This window comes from Sturnira hondurensis, unplaced genomic scaffold (genome assembly GCF_014824575.4).
Source record: "Sturnira hondurensis isolate 20B ecotype Veracruz unplaced genomic scaffold, ASM1482457v3 Scaffold0021143, whole genome shotgun sequence".
NCBI classification, from domain to species: Eukaryota; Metazoa; Chordata; class Mammalia; order Chiroptera; family Phyllostomidae; genus Sturnira; species Sturnira hondurensis.
In genome coordinates, this window is record NW_028093774.1 from 23073299 (window position 1) to 23101085 (window position 27787).

General features: G+C 41.4%; 1 protein-coding gene across 9 annotated transcripts in view; it reads right to left on the minus strand.

Annotated features, from left to right (window-relative positions):
• The window catches only part of SIPA1L1 (signal induced proliferation associated 1 like 1), a 328871-nt gene that overhangs the window by 114816 nt on the left and 186268 nt on the right, over positions 1–27787 (minus strand). For 7 of the 9 annotated variants that reach the window (XM_037031572.1, XM_037031571.1, XM_037031573.1 and 4 more), the window contains one exon: positions 16151–17950. In XM_037031572.1, coding sequence (XP_036887467.1) covers positions 16151–17648 — 1498 coding nt within the window. In that variant the 5' untranslated portion in view covers positions 17649–17950. Of the gene's footprint in view, positions 1–16150; positions 17951–18591; positions 18943–19134; positions 19297–27787 lie in introns of those variants that run through there. The other 2 variants (XM_037031575.1, XM_037031576.1) reach the window with 2 other exon arrangements.

Below are 27787 nucleotides of genomic sequence, written 5' to 3' on the forward strand. Positions count from 1 at the left end.
CCCATCCTGGATATTCCATGCACTCTCAGAACTTCAGCTGCCATCTCACTGTTGATGACTCTTAAAAGTCCACCTGCCCACTCCAGACCTCTCCAAGCTGCTGATCTTTGCATCTACCTAGTGGTGGAACTCTACTGTTTGTCCCACAGGCATCTGCCAAAGTGAACCCTTCACCTTCCACCAAACCTATGAAACTCTAATCTCTCCCTGCAGTCTGATTTCTACCGTCTGACAGCACATTCACCTAGCTGTGCACGCCGGATCCACTGTCACAGCGGGAACTGCAGTTCCTAAATATCTCCCAAATCTATCTCCTTTTTCTCCACCTGAGAGCCACGGACTCCCTCACACCATCATTTGCCTGGATGCTTGTAAGTCTTTTAAATGGGGTGCTTTTTGTCTAATTTATTTACGCAGCAGCCAGAAGACCCTTCTAGAATGCAAATCTGACCATCACTGTTAAGTTTAAACTCCTTCCTCAGGTTTCTCAAGGGTCCCTGTGTACTTCTCATGGCTTCCCAAAGGCCCTCACAACCTGTCACCTGCCCATCACTCCAGGTTCAACGGAGACCTATCCAGCATCCTTCTTACCTCTGAGGACCACATATACAAAACCTCCTTCAGTTGTCCAAACTCACTCTGCCCCTTCCCGCCTAAAACATCCTTTCCACAACTCTTCTTTATGTGACTAAGCCCTCTAACCCTGAAATATGAAACATACCCTAAAAGAGTGAGAAAAATGAAAGTGTTTACTTTGCACATTAATACTAATACTTTAATTAAAAGTGTTAAGAACTTGTAAAAATACAAATTAGTGAAACCAAATTATTTAATACATTTTAAATGTAAAAATTTAGAAATGCTACAACACAAAAATGTAAATTTATAAAAATAACAAATATGAAGCACAATCATTTTAGTATAAGTTGTCAGATAATAATACAGTATTATTTTTAAATGAAACTAAACCCTACATAAAAGTGACAAATGTTAATTAAAAAACCAAAAATTACAGATCATTTCAATGTGTTTGGTGTGTCATCACAACACCCATCTACATTTTTGTGTAACTTTCCCCAGCTGCTTAGGAGGTGCACTTCTGGTTGGAGAATGGTGATGAGATCACTGAAAACCAACTTCCAACGCTGTCTTCAGACTCTACCTTTAAACAAACCAATGTCTAGTTTGAGAACTCTGAGAAGATCTTTCAAAACTCATGTGTGTTTGTGCAGAAACATCAATCTTTTTTTACAAAACAAGAGCTCTAGCTATTCTTTCCAAAAAGCATTGCCATTTGGTCTTCCTGTTAAATCTACTGCTACCACAATCAGATTAGACTCTGTTTATTCAAAATGCCTTTCAACTTGAGTCAGAATTATTCTAACAATAAAAACCTTCTTTCTTTTTCTGTCGCAATTATTTGCTCCTGAAAATTGTAGAGGTATAGAAAAATAACCATTTCTACACAAACACAGCTTTGTTTAATTCTAAACTGTAACGCAGTGGCAAGGGTCTGGTTCAGTGACTGCAGTGTTGGCTCTGGACACTCCAGCATGCTGGCCTCGGGTTGAATTTGAGTCTGTTAACTTTGATCTCAAGAAAAATGACTCAGATTCTTTTCTTGAACTGAAACACCAGCCCTTTCAGAGGGACTCTTACTTTGGTCCTTCTGGCCGCTTCTTGGTTCTGCCTCTTCTCAGTTTCACTGGCCTGCAGGACCTTCCCCTCAGGCTTCAGCCTCTGGGCAGCACCGCTCATTTATTCCTACCAGTTAGCCTCCGTCCTTTGCTAACAGCGCTCTCCACCAACGGCAGAGAGCTCTTCCAGCCAGACCCACAGTCAGCTTGGCCTTCTGTGCGGGGAGGAGTGGAAGGGGTGCAGAAGGGGCGGAGAAGGAACAAGAAAAGGGGAGCTATAGCCCTTGAGCATTAGAGGCTGGGGAGCCTTTGGTGAGAGAACTCAGGATGACGACAGTCAAAGGAAAGGAGGAAGAACTGGACGGTAGGGTGGATAAGTCTGCTGATGGATGAATTGAAACGCAGGTGTGACATGACCAAAAATCATGATGATGTTTTAGTGGCAGCATACTGGAATGTCCAAAGCCAATACTGCAATCACTGTATTAGAGTCACTGTATTAGAATGACACAAGGCAGCAAGGTGAGGCACTTTGCCAAGCACTCCAATATTGGCATCAACCATGAAAATGCAAGTACTTCCTTCTTCTTCATAGATGTGGGAATTATAATTTACAGAGAGCTAGTCACTTCTCAGCTACAACAACTAAACAGCGGTGCCAGAATTCAAACATTATTTTAACTACTGATTCCAAAGTTCATTGTCTTAGTCATTATATACATTGTCTTCCCCAAAGTTTCTAAAATTGTATTACAAATAAAATAGTGAAATGAAACTTGGAATCTAAAGGGATCAACTAGCCCTGGCTGGTGTAGCTCAGTGGATTGAGTGCGGGCCTGCCAACTAGACGATCACGGTTCGATTCCTAGTCAGGGCACATGCCTGGGTTGCAGGCCAGTTCCCGGCAGGGGCCAGTTCCCAGCAGGGGATGCACGAGAAGCAACCATACATTGATGTTTCTCTTCCTGTCTCCTCCCCTTCCCCTCTAAAAAGATAAATAAATAAAATAAATAAAATAAAAAAAAATAAAGGGATCAACTAGCCAGATCACATATAAAGCTTTAGTTCCTGATGTGCTATTGAGCCAAGGCTTCCCTGTGTCTAAAGGGAGAGATATTAATGTTTTTCCCTCCATTTTTTATATTTCACATGTAAACAAAAGTTTAGCTTGAAGGTTTTTTAAATTAGTTCTGGCTTGTGAGTTTTTACAAGGATGGTACAAACAGTTCCAACAAGTTGTCCTGCCATCACTAGAATATTCCACATAAATACCCATATTTCCGGTTCACATATTTATCGTAATAAATAATAATTTCACTTTCTTAGGGGAAATAGTAACTAGTTCAAAGCTCCACACATCACCTGGTTATGACTTACATATAAGCATGCGTGCACAAGGCAGAAAGAGTTAACCTGACATTTTAATTGTAAAACAAGAAAATACAATCCCAAGAGCTGTAGGGTTTCAGCAAGCAAGTTCTGCTTTCTTGTACTGTTTTTAAATGATGTTTGCAGACTACATATTAATATTCAGTTGTACATTTTCCTAGTGAGACCAGCATACTCTGGACTGTGTATAGCTATAAACGAAAATACATTTTAATTTGTTCTAGAAAGTATGCAAAGTTATAATTCACAGCCTATTTCTTTAGAATTGTTAACTTAGAATTTAAAATAGAAAAAAAAACTGATAAACACACATGAAAGGGACAGAAAGCAGGTAGCACTTAGCCACTATCTCATGCCAAAGAAAATTGGTGACATTTCTGAAGCAAAAACTGGTCCGTAGGAAAAGCGTAACACATTCTTTCAGACAATGTTGGTGGTGCCGTGACTTGGTGCCAACCATTTCAGAAAGTATTTATCAACATGTTGTATATAATACAACAATGTATGTTCCATACAATACAGCGATAAATGTTAAAATCACAGAATGGTTGACATTCTAATCTTAGTTGCCCTAACTGACCACGCAGAAGAGAAAATGAAAACTCATCCTCTCTAGAAATATCTTAAGTCACCACAGAAGGGGGATGCTAAAGATACTAGTAAAGAATGGAACTAGGACAACTTTACTAACTGGAATTAAAATTATTTCACAATTTTAAACTATTTTCATAAAATAGTCTTATGGGGGTTCCCAACCTGCGGTCTGCAGGCCGTGTGCAGCTCAGGATGGCTATGAATGCGGCCCAACTCAAAATCACAAGTCTACTTAAAACATGAGGGGTCTTTTTCGTGATTACCTGTTGCAGTTACTTAACGTGTGGCTGACAGGTTGGACACCCGAGTAGGCTACACATGTGCCACTGTCAGTGCAGTCAATGACATGAACTTTGACCCTCAACATATATCTTCATGAGACAGAATTTGGATGAAAGTGGGAAGAACCTGGATGCAACTGCAGCCCCTCTAAAGCTGCTTGTGTCTCTGCCTGCGGGGTTCAAGTTGTTCAGCTGCTCTGTTTTCATGCAACTTACTACATCTCAATACGACTAATAGCTGGATTAGAAAGAAAGGACAGGTCCAAGAGTTAAGAGAATTATTTTTTTAAAGGCAGCAGCAGCATCTTCTGCTCATCCCATGAAACACAAGTCTGACGAAGTGAAGGCAACAAGTCTGACTGTTAAACAACAGCTCTTGTCTTTCAGACAAGCACACCATGCTGTTCAGAGACTCTCAGTCTCTGGCCTTCAGAGGGCTCATCCTAGCGATAAGGGTGGAGGCTCCCTGAGAACTAAACAGCCTAAGACTTTGCATCATAATCAAAAGCAGGTCAGAGAAACGGACGGGGGACGTGTACAGAGAGGACTGGCCACCTGCCAGAATTCTGTCCCAGAGCATTCCCCTAAGCTTATAATTATTGTGACATAAAATTAATTGCCCACATTTACAAAGTGCACAGTACTCTGAAATTCCTGAAATTCCAGTTCTTTCCATAAGTAACTTAAAGAAGCAGGGAGGTCCATCATGGGTTCACGGATGCAGAGAATAAACTGATGGCTGTCAGAAGGGACAGGGCCTTGGGGGCTGGGTGAGTAAGTACAGAATGGCAGTTACAAAACAGCCCTGGGGATGTGAAGTACAGCGTGGGAAAAACAGTCAATAATATTCTAATAACTACGTATAGTGCCAGGTGGCTACTAGGCTTACTGAAAGGAACACTTCATAAATTATAAATGTCTAACCACTATGCCGTATACCTGAAACTACTATAAAAGAATACTGAATGTCAACTATAATTAAAATATAAAATTTTTTTTAAAAGGAAAAATACATAGGATGGTCTGTTTGCCGGAACTGCAAGAAATTGTAGGCCTTACACCTGCATGTGGCTAAATAGCCCCTAACAGCCCCCAAACCTGCCAATAAAAGGTAGACTTTTCTATCAAGTTAGGTTGACATTAATAAATTGTATCAAAGTGATTAATGAAAAAAGTACAAAGAAAACTCTACTCAAAACAAAGGGAAAATAAAGAGTAACAACAAAATGGGAGATTTTTTTATTGGCCACTATCAACCACTAGTGATCAAAGAAAGAAAAATGTCTCTCTTTTCTGGTCTAAGCTCTCTTAAGAAATGCCTATAAAGTTCACACCATTCCATTTACGGGACCCTACCTTGTGGAATAGTTGAACATGTGGGAAAAATTTACATCACAAGGTCACTTATGTAAGGCCAGAGGTTTTTAAACTTCTTTGCGGATAGAAATTATGGGGGAGGGAAGTCGCATAAACTTGAAAAAATTATATCTTTATTTTCATTAACTGCTAAATAAAATGCAGCATTTCTGGCCATTAAAAATGTAGGCAACAGCCCTGGCTGATGTGGCTCAGTGGACTGAGCACGAGCCTGCAAACCAAAGGATCGAGGTTCGATTCCCAATCAGGGCATATGCCTGGGTTGCAGGCCAGTTCCCAGCAGGGGATGCATGAGAGGCAACCATACATTGATATTTCTCTCCCTCTCTCCTTCCTATCCCCTCTGGGGATAAATAAATAACAAGAGTTTTTTAAACTGTAGGCAACAAACTATAGTAATACTAGTTGTACACACAGATTTTGACAATAGGAATCACAGGTATTTTCATATCATATTACAGTTGTTGCAGACACATCAAAATATCAATCATGCTCCTCACTACTCTGAAAATATGGCAGTTACGAGACCTGAAGCTAGATCTTTTGTTAATGCAATAAAGAAACAGATATTAGTATGTCACAAAATTTTAAAACACTCCTGCAATTTTATTTTAATATGTTTGCATTGCTTTGTACCTCTATTTAGTGCACTTAAAAATGTTATTCTAAGTACAGCTCATACATTTCATCGAATGGCGAAAAGTCAATGGGAGAAAAAATTTAGGAACATCTGATATAAGCATTATTTGTAAGAAACTGAAAAACCAGAATTTATAACTGGTTTTTTACAGCTGGAAATTTTAAATAAATGATGGTATAAACAATTATGAACTCATGAAAAAGCATATAAAACTGCATTTAATGATTTTTATTTTATTTAAAAAATGAATATGCATGTATTGAAAAAGGTGAGATCGAAATAATATCACTAGTAATCAAACAAGATTTTCTTATTTTCTGTTGTCACTAACTTTTCTGTAAGGAATATAAGGAGTAATAGAAAGACTTTTAAAAGTATAAAAAAGTATTTGGTTTGCAATGGTCCATGAGTATAAAAATATTTTAAAAGGTTGCACACTAATTACTTTTAATGTTAGTTAATCCTAATAGAAATGCCAGCTCAGGAAAAAGAAAAAGCATTTAACATCCCAATGAAAGAAATTACAATGAGACACCTGTTTCTAACTCTTCCTTTTTGTACTTAAAACACCCTCTGTCACCCGTTACCAGTGATACAGCAGCAAGATGCCTTCCAGTCTAAAATACTTTTGAATGATTTGGAAGGCGGTCCCTCAAAGACACAGAAACTCAGTCACTGCAGAGGTCACTGCCACTCATGAGGGCAGGGACCAAGCACAGTCTACATGCTTGCTGACTGACCACTTCTGCCCATGCTTTTACATCACCAAATGCTTCTACCTGAACTTGAAATCAGTCAGGAAGATCGCTCCTCTCACTGCCCTGAGGCTAAGATGAATCCCTCCCACCCCCCATGAGAAGAGGAGGCTCCATGAGAAGACTAGGTGAGAAATTGATACAATAAAGCAAATACATTTTTGAGCACTTAATTTTGGTGCTCAGGACCCCTGGTGTCTGAAGTAAATGAGGTATGTGTCAGGAACCCAGGTGACATGCTCTAGTAAGTGTCATTAACTGTCCGAAAGTAACAGATGTGAAGGGCCCTTTCTACCTTGAGACGCAAAGCAGCAGAGAATTTGTCGGACCGTGGGAATCAGTAAGACGGTGTCATTCTAAAGCTCCTGGCCACGGGAAGTCGGGGAAGCACGGCCATTTTCACACGGATGTTTTTTCTTGTGATTCTTGTGATAGCTGGATGGTTCGGATGTCAGCCAATGTTATCGACTGCACCTGAAGGGTTTTTTTGTTTGTTTTTCACTTTTTATCTTGACTGCTTTTAGACTTACAGAAAAGTTCCAAAAATAGTGCAGGGAGTTTCCACAGATCCCTAACCCGGTCTCCCCCTGTGGATGTTAACATCTTGCATCACTACTCACCGCACAACCATCGCCAGTCAGAATCAGGAAAGCACCCCTGGTACGATCCCATTAACTAAAGACCTGACTCCCAGTTCACCAGCTTTTTCACTATACTGTTAAGAATCCCATGCTGCATTTAGTTGTTATTTCCCCTCAGTCCCCTGCAGTCTGTAAGTTTTTCAACCTTTAGTTGTCTTTCATGACTTTGACACCTTTGAAGAGATTTTATTACTCAATTTGGGTTTGGTGATTTCACAGAACTTGCCTGAGGTTATGCATTTTGAGCAAGAGAACTGGAGAAATGACGCAACTTTCTCAGTTCATCACTTCATGGGGTTCAGGACATGGACCCGGATTCACTCGGTTAAGTGTCTTCACCATAACCTTACTGTCTTCCTCCTCATGATTTACAAATATCCTCAGGGAGATACTTTGGGATTATGTAAATCCTGCTTCTCTTCTTGTTTCTCCTCAAACTGTCACCCGCTGATTACAGCATCCATCAGCTGTGTCTAACAAAGTTTACAGCAATAAAAATCAGCCTCCATAATGGTGTTTTGGGCCTGTGGGGATCGGTTGGTGGTCTTGGTTAATTTCCACAAAACCACTGTGACCACACACAGACTTACTTGTGGTCTCATTTCCTGAAAAGAGAGGAAAAGGAACTACAACATATTAATTCAGTGTCTGGCATATAGCACAATGTCAAACACAGAGGGCCCTCATTGCCTCTACCTGATGCTGTAAACACAAGATTCGCTGGTTCCTGGGTTCAGTAAATCTCGTACTCGGCACCAGCACCAAACAGTCCTTCAACTCGGAAACCTACACTGGGCCTGTCCAATCTGTGGTCCTTGCCTTCAGGCAGTGCTCAGGCTGGTTATGAACCAGTGCACCAGGGAAAGCTCTTACAGAAACGAGGGGCCCAGGGTGACTCAGAGCAGTGGTGGGAGAGCCATCTGCACCTGTGGGAGGGAAGGGGTTACACAGACATCACAAGCCCAGCCAGACGCAGGAGCTTGTCGGGCGAAGAAGGAAGAACAACCCATTCGAGTGCAGGCCCTGGGGAGAGGAAAGGCCGTTCCCTGCAGGAGTGGAGCGTGATAAAGCCCTCACAACTCTGGCACCCATGTGGGTTTCTACCCTGCACCTCGTTCACTGGCTTTCAGTCTGCAAAGACACTTCCCCATTAATAAGAGGACTCACCAGTTCTCTGGTGTTAGCCCTCGGCACCCACGTAAGGTGAGGCCAGTTGGGAACGAGGCCCACAGGGCTGCGGGGGAAGCCTGCCTCCTGCCCCAGTCCTTCTAGGTCTTTGTTCATAAATGTGATACGATCACTAGACAACTGAGGAAAACCAATAGCATGAAAGAAAAAAATGAGAAAAGAGAAAATACAACTCAGAAACTCAGACGATACAGATCATTCAACAGAAAGAACTTAGATAAAAATTTTGTAATTAATACTAATGGAGAAATGTGGGGCATATAAAATAAAGATAAGCTATAATGAAAAATACCTACAATAAAACAAAAAATAACAAGTTCTTGGCAAATAAAAATATGACTGCTGAAATAACAAAGTGAAAGAATGAGATAATAGAATATAGAGGGCTACATACCAATCCCTTATCCATAAGATAAAACTGATAAACATAGAAAATAAAAAGAAAGTGGAATTACAAAAGAAAATCATGGCCCTGGCTGGTGTAGCTCAGTGGATTGAGTGTGGTACTGTGAACCAAATGGTCGCCAGTTTGATTCCCAGTCAGGGCACATGCCTGGGTTGCAGGTCAGGCCCCTACTAGGGGGCCCTCAAGAGGCAACCACATATTGATGTTTCTCTCCCTTTCCCCTCTCTAAAAATAAATAAAATCCTTTAAAAAAATGAAGGATAAATCCAGAGGCACCACCATCCCATCAAAATGGAGTTCTGGACAAAGGGAACAAAGAAATTGTAGAAGATTTTTTTAAAAAATAGAAAACAAAAGTGTAATATCTTCTCATTTGACTTAACAGCACAAATGGCAGACTGTAAATACCATGAAGATAAGTGTACCTGCTTTGTTCTCCTTCAAGCACCGTAGGTGGCACAGACTAGATGTTTAATAAATATTACCCGACGAATAAGTAAGTGTATAAATGGACAGTTGTTAATCTTTTAAATTACTTAAAAGACATGAAGGGCATTCTTGTTAATAGTAAGCCTGATAATAAATTTGTGTATGTATAAGAAAAGACATAGATTCCAAACCAAATTATTGGAGTAAAAGAGGAATTACTTTTCCCACCTTTGTATTATTAATTCTTATAATCAGCATATATATACATGCTTTTTTGTGATTTGTTCGTTGTCTGTTTCCTGCCAAGCTCGATGGAGGAATTCATGCATACGTGGCAGCTCTGGAGGTACAGCACTCTGATATCCCTTCCAGGAAGGACTTGCAATGGATTCAGTCATGAGAAATACGACCAGTTGGAAGTCTCTGGCTGTAGTGTCTTTGGACCTGGTCCAGCTTTCCAGCCCACTCACTTTCTTCCTGGGCAGCCCCATCCAGGAACAGAGCATGCCCGGGGGAACAGGGCCTGGCGACCTCTGCCCAACACCAGACTTCTCTCATGCTCTCTCCTGGCTGAGTCTTGCCAGACTTGTGCTGCAGCCTAAGACTCCCCCTGCCCAGGGTTGCTTCCTTTCCCTTTTCCCCTGCCTGGTGTCAGATCTGCATCACAGACAAAAAGCTTTCCCTGCTGAAAACTCTGCTTCCTCCCACTTTTTCTTTCACAAGTCTGACAAGCCAACTGCATACCTCCTCTGTCAACATCTGCATCCCAGAGGATTCAAATGACACAACATACCCATCATATGATTATATGGTAAATTTAACCATGCAAAATGTAAGTCGTTATATGATTAGATTGCATTTGGCAAAGGCAAGAGGTTGGATTTGGGAAGGGCAGCCTAGAGATGGAGTTACTGAAACATCTATTGCTGGAATTTGGGCAAGAGCTCTAGAACAGGGAATGGGCCATAAAAAACAGGCAGTCAGCAGCAATTCTAAGGCAGACTGAAAAGCCTTCCCAACTGACTGGAGGTTGAGAAAAATGGAGAGAGAGACACCAGTGTTGCACATCCAAGTAACTGATAATAGTGGTGGCATTTACAGCAAGAGGACAATTGTGAGGGAGGCTTGTTTACAAAATCTGTGTGTACGGTTTTGAATTGCCAGCTAGATAACCATCCAGGTGGAAGCAGATAACAGTTGAGAAACGTAGCCAGAACTGAGGAGAGAGCCTGGGAATGTGGGTGTGTTATCTGGATATAAATGTATACTATTTCTTCCAAAAATAATTTTTGAGGTCAGTAGTAATAAAGGAAATATATAAATCCTGCTCAGTATAAAAATAAAAGAAGAAATCAGAAACAAGTGTGTTAATGACGGCCATATAGTCAAACATCAACTTTGGCTCTGGGAGCCAAGGTAAAATAGAAAATATGGTTCAAAACAAAACAAGCAAATAAAACATACCTATCATTAGAAAGGCGGGCATTTGGCAGCTACCAGAAAACTACCCCTGGCACCAAATTCTAACATACGTCTCTCCCAGGGAACTTTCTAAAAGGGCTGGAGAATGACATAACGGGCAATGTCCTCGTCATCAGTTTTACTGCAAAAGCAAATTCTGTGTGACTGGGTTTTTAAAAAGATACCCTTGAATAGTCAAGGGTCCAAACAAATCTGACAGCCTGTACTGATCTTAAAAATAAAACCTACGGAGGAGCAGTTGAAGCACGTGCCCTTTTAACCAGCTTCCACAACCCTCTGACATGACATGGCACAGGTAACAGGAAGTCCTGACCGCTTTCCAGGTGGGCGTTCAAACAAGCAGTGCTGGGAGATTATAGCCAAGAGGAGAGAGGATGTTTGTTCTCAAAGGAGCAGACGGGCACACTTTCATACCTAATGCCCTCCTCGCCACGAGAAGCCCCGAACAGATAGACAGCAGCAGAACATTCCTAGGTTAGTTTCTCAAGAAGTAGGTTAGTGCCCCAAATCATCCTAAGAAGGACTACATAGAGCTCCCTTCAAATTTTACAGTTTATGTATCACAATAAAAAGTAAAAGACAAGGACATCAAAAAATAAATTATACAAATATAAAACCTTTCTTGATTAATTCTGGCCGAAATTAACTGTTAAGTTCAAGAGCACAGAGTACAACCTGGTTCAATGAAACAGACTTGTCTCGAGTTTATCACTTACTTGAAATATAACACCCCCCATATCAAGAAACTATACACAGTATAATTATCTTTTGAACTTTGAATTATAAGGCATCCCATAGTAGTTTTTTCAAGTCTAATGTTGTTATACTCATAGGATTAAAAAAAAAGAAAGTCAAAATAAACAAGAGTATTACAAACAGCTTAACTGTATGGTGTCCCCGGAGGTCCAAGGGAGTGAAAGGTAGATAAAGAAAGCTGGATATTACAATAGCAACAGAAATCCAAGCTGTCTGTGACCTCAAACCAGTCATCCCGGGGCCCAGCACGCTATTGATTGGCTTTGTGTGTGGGTTTGTGCACGGGAGCTCCAGACCACGGGTGTGTGGTGGGGTAGGCAGAGGTGCAGGTATAGGAGGAAGGAGAGCAACAGGAAACAATCACATCTGGTGGCTCGAAGTTAGGAGAATAGTCAGGTACACAAGCATTTAGTATTCCCTCTTGTCAGGAGTGGGAAAACATTCTCAGATGAGCTTCAAACCAGAGGGTGGCAGTTTCTAAGGGCCACTGAAGAGGGAGAGGCCCTTCCCTATCAGAGCATCTTCAATAACGATTTTGGGAGTGACACCCCACCTGACATCAGATAAGCCTATCAACATTTTGATCACTGGAGGAGCAAACACCTCAGCCAAGGCAACCCACAGACTCCTCTCTTCTCCATTAATGCAGAGCTCTGAGGTATGACCACCCATTCCTCAGGGAGGTCATACCTCAAACACAACTATGAACTCAGTGCAGAACTGAAAAAAAACACCCTGTATGGATGCAGCAAATGAGGTGAGTAATGGCTAGGAAAAAGTCCCCTCCTCAATAAGCCACGGCAGCTGTAGGTAACAATTACTCTACAACTCAGTATTTTCCACTTACAAATTTCCTACTACTTTGATCATGGTGACTATGTAAATAAAAGCTAACTACAAAATACATACGCCCGCAAAGGGTGCATACTAAGATTAATCTTGATGCTATCCACTGCCTAGTGTGTGTCTCCTCTCCGGGAAGGCTGTGACTGCATCCTTTGTACTTATGGAAAAGACGGCTGCACTTTGGGGTGCTCACCTCTGAGCACTAAGTGAGGAGCACAGAGCTGCACCACAATAAACCACTCCCCTCGTTTAAGCCTCAGTGAGTCTCAGTAGACACATCACACACACTAGCAAAACAGCAGAGAGAAGTGGGCAGGAGAAGGGGCCAGAAAGAACCCTGCCGGTGCCAACTGGGATTCCTCTGCTGGTCCAGCCTCTTTCCAGCAATGGACTGGACTCACACATTGAAGCCAAATACCCTCTAAAGACTAAGTTTTCAAAATAATGGTGCTTATAAAAACAAAGCAGCTACGATTTAAAAAGTAACTGCAGCTTCATCATTTAAATGCAACTCAATTTTACATCCAATGTTGCCAGTAGCGTACACTACAGTGAACTGAACTGTTTTCCCCAGAGACTCAGCCACAGTGAAGTCAGGAATTAATTAAACAGAAAAATGGAAAATACACGGTGATAAGGGGTCAGAGGACAACCAGGTCAGGGGTACTATACCCTGTAGCTGGAAGATAAATTACATCTGACACTGATGTAATCCTCCAAGTGGATGGGCTCACTTGAAGGTTCTGATTTGGAAAAATGCGTTAGTTCAATAATCACAGTGAATCAATTTGTATGTAAAAGTTATAAAACAATTTCTTAACTATATTATATACAGTGATAAAAATATAGACAGTATATAAATGCTTTAATATATAGTTATACTTTAGGGGGCTTAGCATCAGCTTCAAATGATGTTATTCACAGTCATAATTTGTTGCATGTTAGATTGTGACAAATTACCCATTTTATTTAAAATTTCTAAGTTGTGTGGCCCAAGAACACACAGCAGGCACTGCCTGCCTTTCACTGAACCGACTTCACGGGTGAACTACGGCTCCGGCCTTTCTGTCAACCACAATGACGAACGCCCCACGGCATCAGCAGGCAATCTCTACCGACACATACACAGGGCTTCTCTCCCACCAGCCAGACGTCATACTAACCAAACCTGTTTATGCCAGTTGACTTGTTACTGTAATTATAAAATTTAATTAAATATTATGAAAGCTTATGTAATATGAGCACCCAAGATAAACCTTGTTTCTACTGAAAACTAAGTTGAAGGCTTTGGGAAGACTTAATAGAGACAAATCACTAAAAGGAAAGCTGTTGGATGAGATGTGAGTGAAATGAGAAAAAATATGAAACCTGAGATTTTACAATATTCAGATTGCTCTGCTAGTGTCTACGTTTTTGCTCTTGTGGCTTATACTATTAATACAATATAGAATTCAAAATAGAATCACCGTCAAAGAAAAGCCCTTGGCCTCACAAGAGTTTGGCAAATATATTTTAATGAAAATACAGTATTTTGAATATGTACACTTTAAAAAGATTTCCCAATTTAACTGGTATTTTCAGTTAACCAGTTCCAATTATGCTTCATAAGAGGGTATTTTCCATGCTTCAAATTAGAAACTACTTTGGATTGGTGACTTTTAAATTTATGAAGTATTATGAGCTAAGATGGATTACTCTGACATATGGGCACTCAAATTTTTATCCCAAACTCTGGACAGAGAAAAATACTTTAAAAAAACTAACAGATTGAAACATAAAAATAGGCTCCTCCCCTTTAGACAAAATAAGAGAGCAGGGCACAGCAGCTAAGAACGTGACTGGCCAGTTGCAGTATTATTAGCTCCATGACAGTATAACCACTAATGTCATGTAAGCCCAGTTTTCTCATCTGGAAAATGTCACCAATAAAGACCCAAACTCAGTGGTCAGAGAAGTTGAAATGAGAAAATGAATGTCCTATCAAGGTTCAGCAAAGTTCCTGGTACATATAAGGGCTCAAAAATATGTTAATTATTGATGCTATCCCTACTGCCAACCTGGAAAAAAGCGCCTACTATGTGAGTGAAAGTATAACTAATTTATTCTCTCTTACGCTGGACGTAAAGTGTCAGTTGTCAGCAAGATGGCCTCCACCTGGAGACAGTTCAGAATCACCTGTGGAAAATTTCTCCAGGTGTAATGAGTGAATCAGGAATTCTCCACTAGGTTCAGTATTACTACTGCCAAAGGGATATTCGGCAATGCCTGGAGATATTTTAAGTTGTCACCCCTGGGCTGGGAGAGGGGACTCCTACTGGCACCAAGGGTGTAGAGGCCAGGGGTGCTGCTAAACATTCTACAGTGCATAGGATAGCCCCCCTTCAGAAAACTATCTGGCCCCAAGTGCCAAGATGGCAATACTGAGAAACTCTGTATTTTAAAGGACAGTACAAGAAAAAAGTGATTTCTAAAATCTGAATCCCAGAAAACTATTCTGAGAGAATAAAGACTGCTTAAAAATGAAAGTGGGGTGTTCATTATCGTATTAATTCCAGGAGCATTGCCACAAATATTTAGGAGACATACACACTTGTAACAAGATAAGATTCTTTGGTCAATAGACCCTTTTAAATGAGGTCCATCATGTAATAGCCTTACAATAAAGTTTATTCTAAAGCCCTAATAATGAGTAGCAAAAATGAAATGTCATTTGGGAGAATAAATCTACGTAAGACTCAAAACCCCAAATCAGTAAGTGAGAAATCAAAACACGGCTGTAGTCATTTGCATACAGGCCATACAGGTGAGAGAGTAATTTCTCACCTGGCTGCGGAGATTACTGAGCCAGGCAATGGACTGGGCTGCAGGTGCACATCCTTCCTCGGGGAGCATCCTGTTTCCTAGCTTGGAGGTTTCTATGACAAACTTACTACTCTTCAATTAATAATGCTGCTCAAAAACACTATTAGAAAACTCTTGAGTTCATTTAAATTACTTTTTAATAAATCACAGGACCTTTCTGAAAAGTATGAATAAAACTGTACACAAAGTATAATCCACCAATATATATATTGTTTTTTCCCCATAGAACAAAAAAAAGATTAGAAAGGAAGTCACCAACAGGTTAAAGGTACTTATCTCTAACGTGGATTTTTCTGCTCAAATGCAGAAGACCTAAATTTGATTCCTGGCTCTGAAACTCATTGGCTCTGTGACTTTTGTCAAATAGCATAATTAATTCCCACTAAAATTCCTGTGCAACAGAGAGGAATGCATTATAATTCCCACTAATTGATAAGAACATTGAGGAGGAAAAGCAATAGTCCTGTACCAATTGCAAAAATACTTAATTGATTAAAAGTAATATTAGGATTATTTTTGTAATCCTTAAAATAAAGCTATATTTAAAATATTTCAACTTTAAAATGTATCCCTAAAGGTAAAACAAGTCTTCTGTACAAAGACTATAATCTCATCCAGTAAATCAAAAGGTACATATTATTTTTTGAAAACATGAGTATTTAATATACAAGACATTTTATTACCTGAAAGGAAATAACTCAGAAAAATGCAAAAAAATAATACATTGCAGCCAATACTATTTAACTATTTTACCATCAAGAAAAAAGAATCAATACATGAAAATTTCATCACACTGATCAAAAAAACAAACAGTACTCCCAGAAAGTACAGCACAGAAAGTTAAAGCAACAAAGGCTACCTACTCACCCTTCTGATAGAAGAATTTCCTGTAATAGTAAGCGCCCAGGTCCACGTGCTCCACGATGTACCTTTTCCCTCGATCCAGATGCAACACCAAGTTCTCCTTGGGCACTTCCAGTACCGCCACTCCTGCGTTGGTGCAATGGGAGCTCAGTGCAGACTCAAAGGAGGCACTTTCACATCCACTAAAGGAACCAGAATTCGATTTTGACAGACTGATTTTCCTTTCACCTTCTCCACCTATCTCATTCCGAAAATACGGGCAGCTCATCACAAGTTCATTGCTTTTATCGTCTCCCTGATCCATGCCGAGGCTTCCTTTGGAATTCAGGTCCTCCGTGCTGCCCATTGGGGAGCTGAAACTGGTTGAGTGAGACAGTGGTCCTGAAACTAAGGAGGCTACGGCAGCTGCCGAAGCCCCCGTGGTGGTGTTCCTCCTCTTAATAACATTGTGCCTGTTCATAATCGCCTCATTCAAGTCAAATAATATACTCTGAACATCGTAGTGGGCAAAGCACTTTGGACACGTCCAAGGTCTGACAGAGTCTTCTGATCGGTTATCTTCAAGATCCGATGATTTCCCAAGTTCATCAGCTTTGGCATTGCGTAATTTACGAAAAATGGATGAGTCTCCAGTTTCAGACTTGGACCGTCGCTTGAGTGGTTTTTCCCTTTCCTTGAAGAGCCTGAGGTTCTCTCTCTGTGAGATGGGCCCATCTATAACATCCAACGAGAAACCAGAACCCTTGGCCCCACCGGCGATGAGAAAGTCACTGAGCTTGGTTGGAGTTGGACCTCGATCAGATTTGTCATCTTTGTAGCCCTTTAACAAGTCAAAGAAGCTCTCTCCGGACATTCCCTGCTTATCGATTGAAGATGTGCTACCATATTCCCTGTGCAGTGATGGCCCAGTCTTGTAGGTGGGCGAGATACATTCATCAAAGCTATCCACATCAAGTTCACTTATGGTGATATCGCTGTTGCTCCGTTGTCGTATTCTGCGAAGAGCCTTTCTAGGGGAGCTGGGGTAGGCTTCAGGCATGAGAAATCTGGAGTCCATGCTCTCCAACGGTCTGGTCTTGTTTTTCAGTGTGTTCTGTATGCTTTTCAACATGGCTGAGTCACTGGAATTGAGGCTAACAGAACTTCCCTGACTCACAGGACTACTTTTGGAGGACATGCTCTCAAGGCAACTTGAGGTTTCTATTTCCTGGCTTGAACGGCTAGATTCTTTTACGTTTTCCTTCCTTGGGGGCCAATCTGCAATCCTCGCCCTAACCCCCATCTTCGGAACTCCGGGGGTCGAGGTTATATGGTGAGGGCCTTCACTGCGGGGGGGCCCTACGGGAGCCATGACTGATGACCCCAAGCTGCCATTTTGGGACCTGAAGCGCCGCATGTAGAAGTCGTCGGTGTGGACTTTGGGAGGGCCATCTGTGCCGACCACGGAGGCCCTCTCGGTGGCAATAGGCCTCTCGGTCTGCGACCGTTTCAGGCTGGTCATGATGGGAAAGCAATCAGACTTAAATCCCTGCAGAAAGGACCGTCATGTCCAAGTTGTAAATGTGCACTTCCCTTATGGAGAACGGTTTCCAGCAAAGACAGCAGCTGCTCAAGATCTTAATCTTTTTCATTTAAAAGGTTAAATGATGCCTTATTTTCAAGCTTCTGAAAATCCAAATCTTCAAAACATTATAATCCACTATTGTTCCTTTGCTTCACTTTAATAAATGGCTTTCTTTGAGAAAAAACTGAATGGAACTTGTATTACTGGGACTCTGTAGCTGCTGTAATCCCATGCTTTCTCTAAAAGCAAGAAGGACAATTGGAATTAGCATTTGATAAATACATCTAAAAATAAATATGCAACTGCCAAAACCAGACACATAAAAGACAAGATTTCATAATGAATGTGGTTCACAGCTCACAACCCACTATTTTAGTAAAGCAGGTTTGAAAGAAAGAAAGTAAAACTGTTTAATAAAATCCATCTTTTAAATGATGGATTTACATTTTCACGGACTATTAATACTTCAGTCTAATGGAATGGTTTCATGTAACTGGGGGACAGGGAGGATCTCATCCCAGAATACCGAGGCCCCAACCCTCAGGACAGACCCAGTAGACACTCCAAACGACCTCTGAGGAGCACAGCATCCTGAACCGTGGTGCTGACCAGAAGTTTGAGACACAGCCAACAGAGTTCAGTACTCAGAGCAACACACAGTCAGTGTTCAACAAGACTAAAAACTGAAAAATTATTTAACATGTTGCAACACTCATTTTTTAACACCTTCTATATTTCGAAATCCCATCTTGTCTTTTGTTTCTTTACAAAGGCTTAACATAGTTGGCAAGAGCAAATGTGACAGAGAGAAAACAGTGTTTTCTCAGAGCCATTATATCCATGAGCACTCTTCTGCATTTTCCTCCACTTTATTACTTACCCCAAAGAGGAATATTTCAGAGCGAATCCAGCATTCACCACCACCTCTTCCCAAGCTCTCTCCAGTTTCATCCACTCCTAAAGCTAGAACTATTTCACAAAATGCCGGCATTTCCTCATGCACTGCAACCCACCCCACCCTTCAGTGTTAATTTATGAAGAAAGCAGACACAAAATGCTGCCGTGGCCAGATCTCTGCACACTCCCCAAGAGACGACAGAGGACTGTTAGCATCCTTCCAGGTGAGGGCCGAAGAAGACCAACTTCCTCGTGTGCACATCAGTCAGGAGGCAAGAGGCACAATTTCTGAGCACAAAATCCTGCCTGGTGGCGTACATCCTGAAAATAAAGGCAGAGGACCCTTTTCCGAGACTCCACAAAAGGAACAAGAGGTGGCCTTTAGATTCTTGCCAAATCCACGCTGGGGAAGATGCTGCTGAACCAGCACTGCGCTGACAGGGCTGCATTGTCTACAAATCACGGCTGACACCCGAGGGCGACCCGCGCACTCCCCGCACTCCACACGGCAGTAACAAGCACTTACTTCCACAGTAATTAAGCATCTTGCTTGTCGGCTTCCTGCCTGCAAGGCAGCGGCTTTAGTTCCTTTTGCAGCACGCAGCATCATTTTAGAAGACTCGCTGCTATTTAAAGGCTGGAACATTTAGGGGTGTTTCAAAAACTGCACGCCGCCTGCAGAATGCAGGGTGAGCCTAGCTCCAGCTGGGCTCCCGGGCTGGGCTGGGCAGCGGATCAGATAAACGCCAATTGTTCTCCCGCCCCTCCCCTTCCCCACCTTTTGTGAGGGGGATAATGGTTTTGCACTGCTACCTAATTAAACCTGGCTTCTGCGCTTTCCAGAGAGTTCTGCTGTCACAGTGCTCTGATTTCCTTTCCGTTTCAGAACTTTACAGGCTCCTCTTGAACATTAAGCCTTCAAGTCGAAGAACGTGCTAACTGTTGCATCCAAAGGCAGCCGTGTGGCCACAGCTCGGAATCAAGGAGTGCCAGGCACAAAACAGAAGGAAAACCAGTCACCTGAACCAAAATGCAAAGTAAGCACCGGCCCATCTCCAAAGAAAAAATCTTCTAACAGTGCAAACCAGATCTTCTGAGCTATTTTTTAAACTGGGGGCGGGGGAGGGGGGGATGCTGTTTATTTCAATGAAATAAATATCTTTCAGAGAAAATATGCACTCGCATAAGGAATAATTCTAAACAGACTCTTATAAAAACCAGATGCTTTCCACACTTCTCACAATCTCACAGAAGTCAAGATAAATCACCTTAGTGCCAGAACTCTCATTCTCAAAAAGGTCAGCTCACCAGTCCCACCAGGATAAAAACTCATTCTTGCCACATTTCATTTCCCTTAGAAAGGAGTTTGTGGCAGGACTGTCTTTTAAAGGATATGTGAGGTTAATCCATTGTAGGAAGCAACTAAAAAGCTAGCACTAAAGTACAATCAATTGAACTTTGAACTGACTTGGAAACACCTAATCTTGACCATGACTATTGATTCTGTAGTTTTCCTCTTCAAAACATCACATATGCTTCATATATTTTTAATGGATTTTTAAAAATCTTACTTTAAACATAAAGATTTCATCACAGTTTAAAGGACATGCTAAATCTCCTATTACATCTTCATTATAACAACTCGGTGTCTTATTTTTTCATTTCAAAATATAGATGAGCACATGGCAGGAGGGGGAGAGAGTGCCCCCAGTTTAATGACTTATAAAGACTTAGGAGGTTTAAGACAGACAACTCCGAAGTTAAATAACAATTTTTCTCCATTCTTTCCTACTTTCCCCTTTTCCTCTTTCTCTTTCTCCACCCTCATTTGTATCATCATACCCCTCCTGGTGCAATATAAACTTTGCACACTGACTAAGCCTATGTGGAAATACAATATATACTGTGGATTAAACTACTAGTAAAAATAGAGATGTCACCCATGTGGGTAACACAGGTATACCTCCGAGATGCTGCAGGTTTGGTTCCAGACCACTGCAACAAAGCCACTATGGCAATAAAGCGAGCTGTAATCTTTTTGCTGGAGGAGGGTCTTGCCCTTAGTTTATAAAAAGTACAACATCTGTGAAGCTCAGTAAAGCAAAGTGCAGTAAAATGAGGTATGCCTGTGTGGTGACAAATCAATAACAGCCAAGACCCAGTCTTTAGGGTCAATGGAAATGGCACACATATGCTGACAATTATTAGTAATTCTCTTGATTATCAGTAAACCTGTCTAAGCATCTCTAAATATGGCAAAAAGCAATAGAATTAAACAGAGGAACAATACTTATTTACAGCATGTCACCTCCATCTGTTGACAGAGCAGGCTATATAAAAAACTTCCTTGTTACATATTTAATTTTACAGCTAGGGCTACTATTTGAGTCCATAGTAGATCCATTTGGCTGGAACACCAATCCCACTTTTAGTTCCGTGAGTTGTTGGATACTGTATCAGAAAATGAGAATATCCACTCAAATCCTACTGGCTGAAAGTCTATTCATCACTCAGTCTACCACAACATCACCCTACCACAACATCACCTACCACACTTTTCCAATGATGCCATTCTTCCAGAAGCACTTTCTCCTTGCCTCTAAATCAACCCCCCCCCCCCATATTTTCTGCATTCTCTTCGAAGCATCAACCACATACCTAGTGCTAGGGATCACTGAGAAAATAGTCCCTTCTTGCAAGGGAAGTTGCGGATGTAAAACAATCCTTGTCATTCTCTCTGAGACCTCTACACTTCTGACCCCTCCCTCCACCCTAAAACTCTCTCCTCTGGACCTCCAGGATCACTGTGTTCTCACTTTCTCTTGCCTCTCGCTCTTTGCTCCCTCCTCAGTATCACCGGGAGGCTCCATGTAGAAGCTGGTGACTCCAGGGTGATTTCCTCAGTGTACTTCTCTTACCATTCTTTTACCATATTTTTGGAAGGGACTGTGAAGGGTACAGTATTAAGTGCATGTGAGTCCTGAGTGCCTTAGGGTGTGATCACAGACCTGGGTACACTGGAGTGAACATATTACCCTGGAAAGCAGGGTGCTGACTTGGTTGGACAACAGTTGTCTGTGCAACTGAATAAACACAGAATAATGAAATTACCTGAGGAGACATGTACATGGTAGCAGGCATTCTGGTGATGTTATAGGTACCTGCAGCTTTAAATATCTATCTAGTCACTTCCAAATCTCTACTTGTGATCTTCTGCCCTCAACTCCAGATAATATATATGAAAGTGCTCATTTGATGCCTTCCTTATTTATCTATTTTATACTATTAATTAACCAACAAGGAAAAAGTGAAAAAATCATTTTTTTCCAAGAAATGAATACGTGGTAAGGAAGTGAAAACAATAAATAATTCAAGGAACCAAATGAAGAGAACAGCACGGGAACCACCTTCCTTATGCAAACGACGTAAAGAATAGTTTAAAGGCTACACTGAAAGATGTAGGAAGAACAAAACAAAACAAAGAAACACCAACAACTACCGTTTCTTTCCTGACATATAATTTGTGATAAAATATGCTACATTTGCCAAAATGGTGTAGCATTCCTCATCAAATACCCCCATATTCCAAAATGGTATTTGTTACATTCCTTAACTGGTATAACCTCAAATGCAGAGCCGATTCTCTCTACTTCAGGGCAACAGGAGTTTTAGTAACTAATGAACTGCTCCAATAATTGAGCACTACAGCATACAATCTTAAGAGCATCTATGAAAACGTCAATGTAAATAGTTTATGAATTTGAACAGACAGATTTAGAACACCTGTAAGTATTCATACTTTAGAATATAATAGAAAACTTTGTTTTAAAACAGAAGTTTGACTCCAGTGCTTGAACAGTAAATTAAGATAGCCAAACAAGGCAAACTATTTTCTTTATATTCCTTCTTGGCTTTCCTAAAATTCACTCACATTACACACAAGTAACATCTCAGAGAAAGGAACATCTCTCTTTCAAATTAGCCTGAAACACATACAAACATCTCCGTGCCACGTCATCGATAACTTAAGCTTTATGAATCAGCACATAACTTTTTAGACTAAAATTTCCCCCTGTAACAAAACCCAGGAAGGACTGGGAAAAACGGAGTTGATAAATCATCTGAAAAGGACAACACACTGATCTGAAAGTCGATTTAAGTAACCTGCCCTGAAATTAACCAAGTGAATGAGGAAGTTACAGATACAAAATATGAGGATAAAGTTGCATTTAGATATAAGAGAGCAATTTATTTATCTATCTATCTGCACCCTAGGACATGTCTATTGATCTTTTAAAGGGGGAGAAGGAAGGGAGAGAGGGGAGAGAAACATTGGTTACTTACCCCTCATTCGTGCCCCAACCAGGTACCAATCGCATAACCTCAGCATGTGCCCTGAACCAGGAATCAAAACCGCAACCTTTCAGTTTACAGGACAATGCTCCAATCAGCTCAGCCACATTGGCCAGGGCAGAACACAATTTAAAATATGCCCATTTGGCCAAGTAAGACTCAAAAGAGAGAGTAACACTTGTCTCGTACCTACCCTCCTAGCTAAACAAGTGCAGTAAATAGAATTATATTTCCAAGGCCTACTAAAGCTAGAATATACTTTGTATATCCAAGGGTGAAAGAAAACATGAATAATTAGCAGAAAGCTTGAAGACAGAAGAGGGTTCGCAGAAAAAGAAATTACGAAGCAAGTTACATGATGGAATTATTGGTAAGTGGTGAAATTATCCAACAGGTGGCAAAATAAAAAATACACGTAAGTGTGAGTGGTTATCTTTCACACTTAAATATCACTGAATGTATGCGATAGCAATTATTTAATGCCAATGAGCTAGGTTTTGAGGAGCTTAAAGCAAGAAGGTGAAAAGTAGAAAGACAACAGTGAATCCTAATTAGAAGAAAAAGAGTAAGTGTTTGAAGTGCATTCAACCACTACTTTCAAGGAAAAGCTCACCAATTCAATTCATCAGGGGCACTGTGAGAGTATCCATGCCCGAGAGTACCCAGGGTATCGAGAGACCAGACTCGATACAGCCAATGAGTGTTTTCAGTGTACTTGTTTGCGTGTCAGTATTCATTTAAAATACATTTACTGTCAGCTGTGATCTGGTACTGTACAGCTGATTCTCAAACACCACCTGAGGCTAACCAACTTATCACCAAGTTTAATCAGAGGAAAGGGAGTCTGAGAGGTGGGCACCAGGGTGGACAACCGGGGGATGTCTCATATGCAGGGGGAAAAGCCTGTCAACATTTCTCAGAACATGCTTCAAACTCTTCAAGCTATTTATCCACAGGAAAAGGGTTCTATAATTAATAAGGCAGAGACACACTAAATCTCATCTCCCTCAGGACATGATAATACACGCTAATACATTAAAGGCTCCCTGAAAGCTCCAGTTAAAAAAAAAAAGCAAACCAACAATACTAACTTTATTAAAATAACAGATTTCTTAACTGATTTGACCATGAACTCACTTTTAAAAAAAATAGAACATTTTTATAGTGGGTATCCCACTGAACATGATTGGAGGCAAAAAGACCTAGTTTTTGAAGACTTCAAGATAAAAACAAGTTTATATATACCTTATAAATTTAAATAACATATAGATATATAAATAAGCCAAAGAAAGTTCACCAAAGGATTTGTAATGCTTGTCTTTAGATAACTGAATTATGACTAATTGTTTAATATTTGTCTATATTTTCTAAAATTGGCATGTATAACCTTTATAATCAAAAGAAAAAACTTAGGGAGAAAAATAAATAAATAAACACATTCTTCTGTTGCTAAAAATACCCCAACCCAAATGATAAAATACGATCTGGGAATGTGGTATAATGAACGCATATTTGAATACTAATTATAAAATGCTGCACTATGTTACCCCTCCAACTCCAACCATTCGAGTCACTGAACAAGTCAAAAGTCAACAGGTGTCAGGTCCTGCCACTGAGAGGATCTTGTACTAAATCCCCTGATTAAAATGAAATCAAAGAGAACTACATAGAGTATTAAAGATTATAAGATTAGTAGTATTTATAGGAGTTAAATAATTACTTCATAGATGATTAACACAATTGCTTGTATTTCCTTGTTTACAGGTGCTTTCCTTATGCTTAAAACCACCATAGAAGCCCGCTGTGTCCAAGAGGCTCATTTCACAGGTTGCTATGACCTGGAAAACCAGGTGAGGATGCCTACACACGGCAGAGACAGAGTCTTCATCCCTCGTCCCCCTTTCCTGGGCCATACCTGCCGCACCATGTACCAGCATGCCTCACCTTTTGTTCTCACAACCCTCCTGCTGCAGTCGGGCTCAGGTCCTCTGAGCCGACCCCTGGAAAGTATTATTAAAGTGCTATGAGCCTGAAGGAACTGAAACTGTGTATTTAACCAAGAGAGGAAGTGTCTGGTAACTCTGACTTTCTCCTCTAAGGTCAGAAGGGAAAGGAGGACTGAACTGTTTTACCTTGTTCAAATTAGACAAGCCACGGACACCGCCTTGGACCGACCTGTGATGAGCCCCGGCCGAGAGCCTGCGCCACTAAGACGACTTCTAGGCCGTCAACACGGGCTCTCTGGGCATAGCCCAGGGGTTGCTCAGAGGCAGTCACTATTGAAAGAGGGGTGGGGGGGACAGGTCCACGTTCGAATCCCTAGTGACCTAACCAGAAAAAGCAGTCCAGAATTCAGGGAACCGGAGGGTTCGGTGAGACAGAACGTTCCAACAGGCTTATTAAAAATATCAGCGTTTTTCCATTTGAGTATTTATATTCCAAAAAGAATTCAGGGGCACTTGAGAAGCAAAGTTAAATTTAGCTGAGGAAGAGAATAGAATGTAGCATCAGTAAGAGGAATCGGTGAACATGAAGTTCCTTCTAAGCACAAGTCTAATATCCAAATCATTATTAATTGTGATTAATATTAACAGTAACCATATTTCACTGAGCAGATTTTAAAATACCACCCAAGGGCCAAAAGCTTAAAAGAAAAAAAATCACAGTCAGATCACTTACAATGCTCCAGCATTTCCCTGAAATACGACTGCACTGAATGCAGATGGCTCACTGGTGTCACCACACTCTCACTTCTGAGCACAGACTCTCTCCCTGGATGGCTCTGAGGGGGGAGCAAAGCTGTCACCCATTCCCCTCCCTGACACCCTCAGTCCCCACGCCCCACTCTCTGAGGGTCTCCACTCTCGGTGAGGCAGGTAGACGTTTCTGACAAAGCACTCCCTACATAGTGGCCTCTCTCCCAATAAATACTGGGCTGACAGTCTGAGAATTCATGGCAGAAAAACTATCTTGAAAATAATTTTAAAAGGAAAAAAAGCCTCCCCTTACAGCCTGAGTATCACTTCTGAGTCCCACCCAGACATCAATCTCTACATCCAGCAGAAACACATCCAGTGGGGAAAATATGCTGGTAATTGCCTTCTTCACAATGCCAGAGCGGTCACAGTATTCATCAGGAACCTTCAGCGGCTCCTCGACCGTGGGCCGTCGTGGTTTAGGCCTGGGAGTCAGGACCACTTGGTCCCCGACCCCAAAGTGCTGCCTTCTTCCTGTGACAGCAGGAAAGGAGTCTGCCCCAGACAAGCTGTGGGCCTTGTCGCCAAGCCCTACCGGACGGCTGAGCCTGGACTGACGGCGTCCCTCTCTGACCTTACATTCAGAGTTTAAAACTGCGAATTATTAGAAAGAAGACCTTGTCTGAATCCCTCGTTTTCCACACGTGGTGTCTCAAGGCCTGAGAGTGTAAGTCTACCAAAGGCTGAGCAGCGAGGGGCGGGGCCCACGTTTGAAGCCAGATTTCGTCTTTCCTGCCTCCAACCTGCTACACTGCACTGTCTTTCCAGAGTACGCTTTTTCTACAGTCTGCTGCCCTCCATCGTAACTGCAGTCTGAGCGTGCATTCTGCACCTGTCACCGTGCACTACCTCATTCATCGCCACAGCAACCTGCAGGGAGGGATCCCGCACCACAGTCTGCACTGAACCCCCTGCTGCTCCGAGACACTGCGGCCCTGGTCCAGGGGTCTGGTCCATCGTGTTCCTTGCACCAGAGGATCCCCTTCCTAACAATGGCTCTCTCCCTCCTTTCTGAAATTCTGTGGTTCACCATACACATGATTGGGCCTTTCCTCCTCATGTAGATTATTAGATTCTTTTTTAAAAAATATTTTATTTATTTATTTTCAGAGAGAGGGGAAGGGAAAGAGAGAGGGAGAGAAATATGAATGTGTGGTTGCCTCTCACGTGTCCCCCACTGGGAACTGGCCTGCAACCCAGGCATGTGCCCTGACTGGGAATCGAACCGCAATCCTTTGCTTCACAGGCCCGAGCTCAGTCCACTGAGCTACACCAGCCAGAGCGATTATTAGATTCTTGAGGGCAGAGACCATCCAATCCTTATCCCAAGGCAGCTGAGTTGGGTGTCCTTGAAACAGAATCATGAGAAACAAAGGCCAAATGGTCTCAGCTAAGATGAATTAGAAAGTAACTGAATTAAATTAACAGAATATAAATTAACAGAATTTATACTGTAATCTAAAATGTAATTATGGTTATCTCATAAATAATAGTATGAGGGAGACACATCAAAATAAAAGTCCACACAACAAAAATTTAATATAGATTTCAGCTTCATTTTTCTCCCATAAAAAGCCTTCGAAACAGCAGTGAATGAAAAATAACCAGTTTGACCTTCCTCCCTTCTATCCACTCATTAAAGGACATGAAAAATTGCCATAAAAAAGAACAAACCTCTCTAAAGAGCAACATGAAGTGAATCAGTTAGGATAAGGCACCATGCCAATGAAACGACTAAAATGTAAACCAACGCACAACTGAATCTGCTCGCAGGCCCGGACTGGGTGGCAGAGTGGGTAAGGGGGCAGTCCCGATGCACCAGGACGGCAGGCTCCATCCCGGTCAAGGCACAGATGAGAAGCAACAAATGAGCGCGCAGGTAAGTGAGACAACAGATGGATGTCTCTCTCTCTCTCTGTGTGTGTGTGTGTGTCTTTCGCCCTTCTTTCTCTCTCTCTCTCTAAAATCAATTTTAAAAAATCCTAACAAAGAAAGTAAACACATTCACAGGAAAATGGGAGGAGGGGAGGTTAGCATGACACAGACGATAAATGTGAGAGACTGAAATTT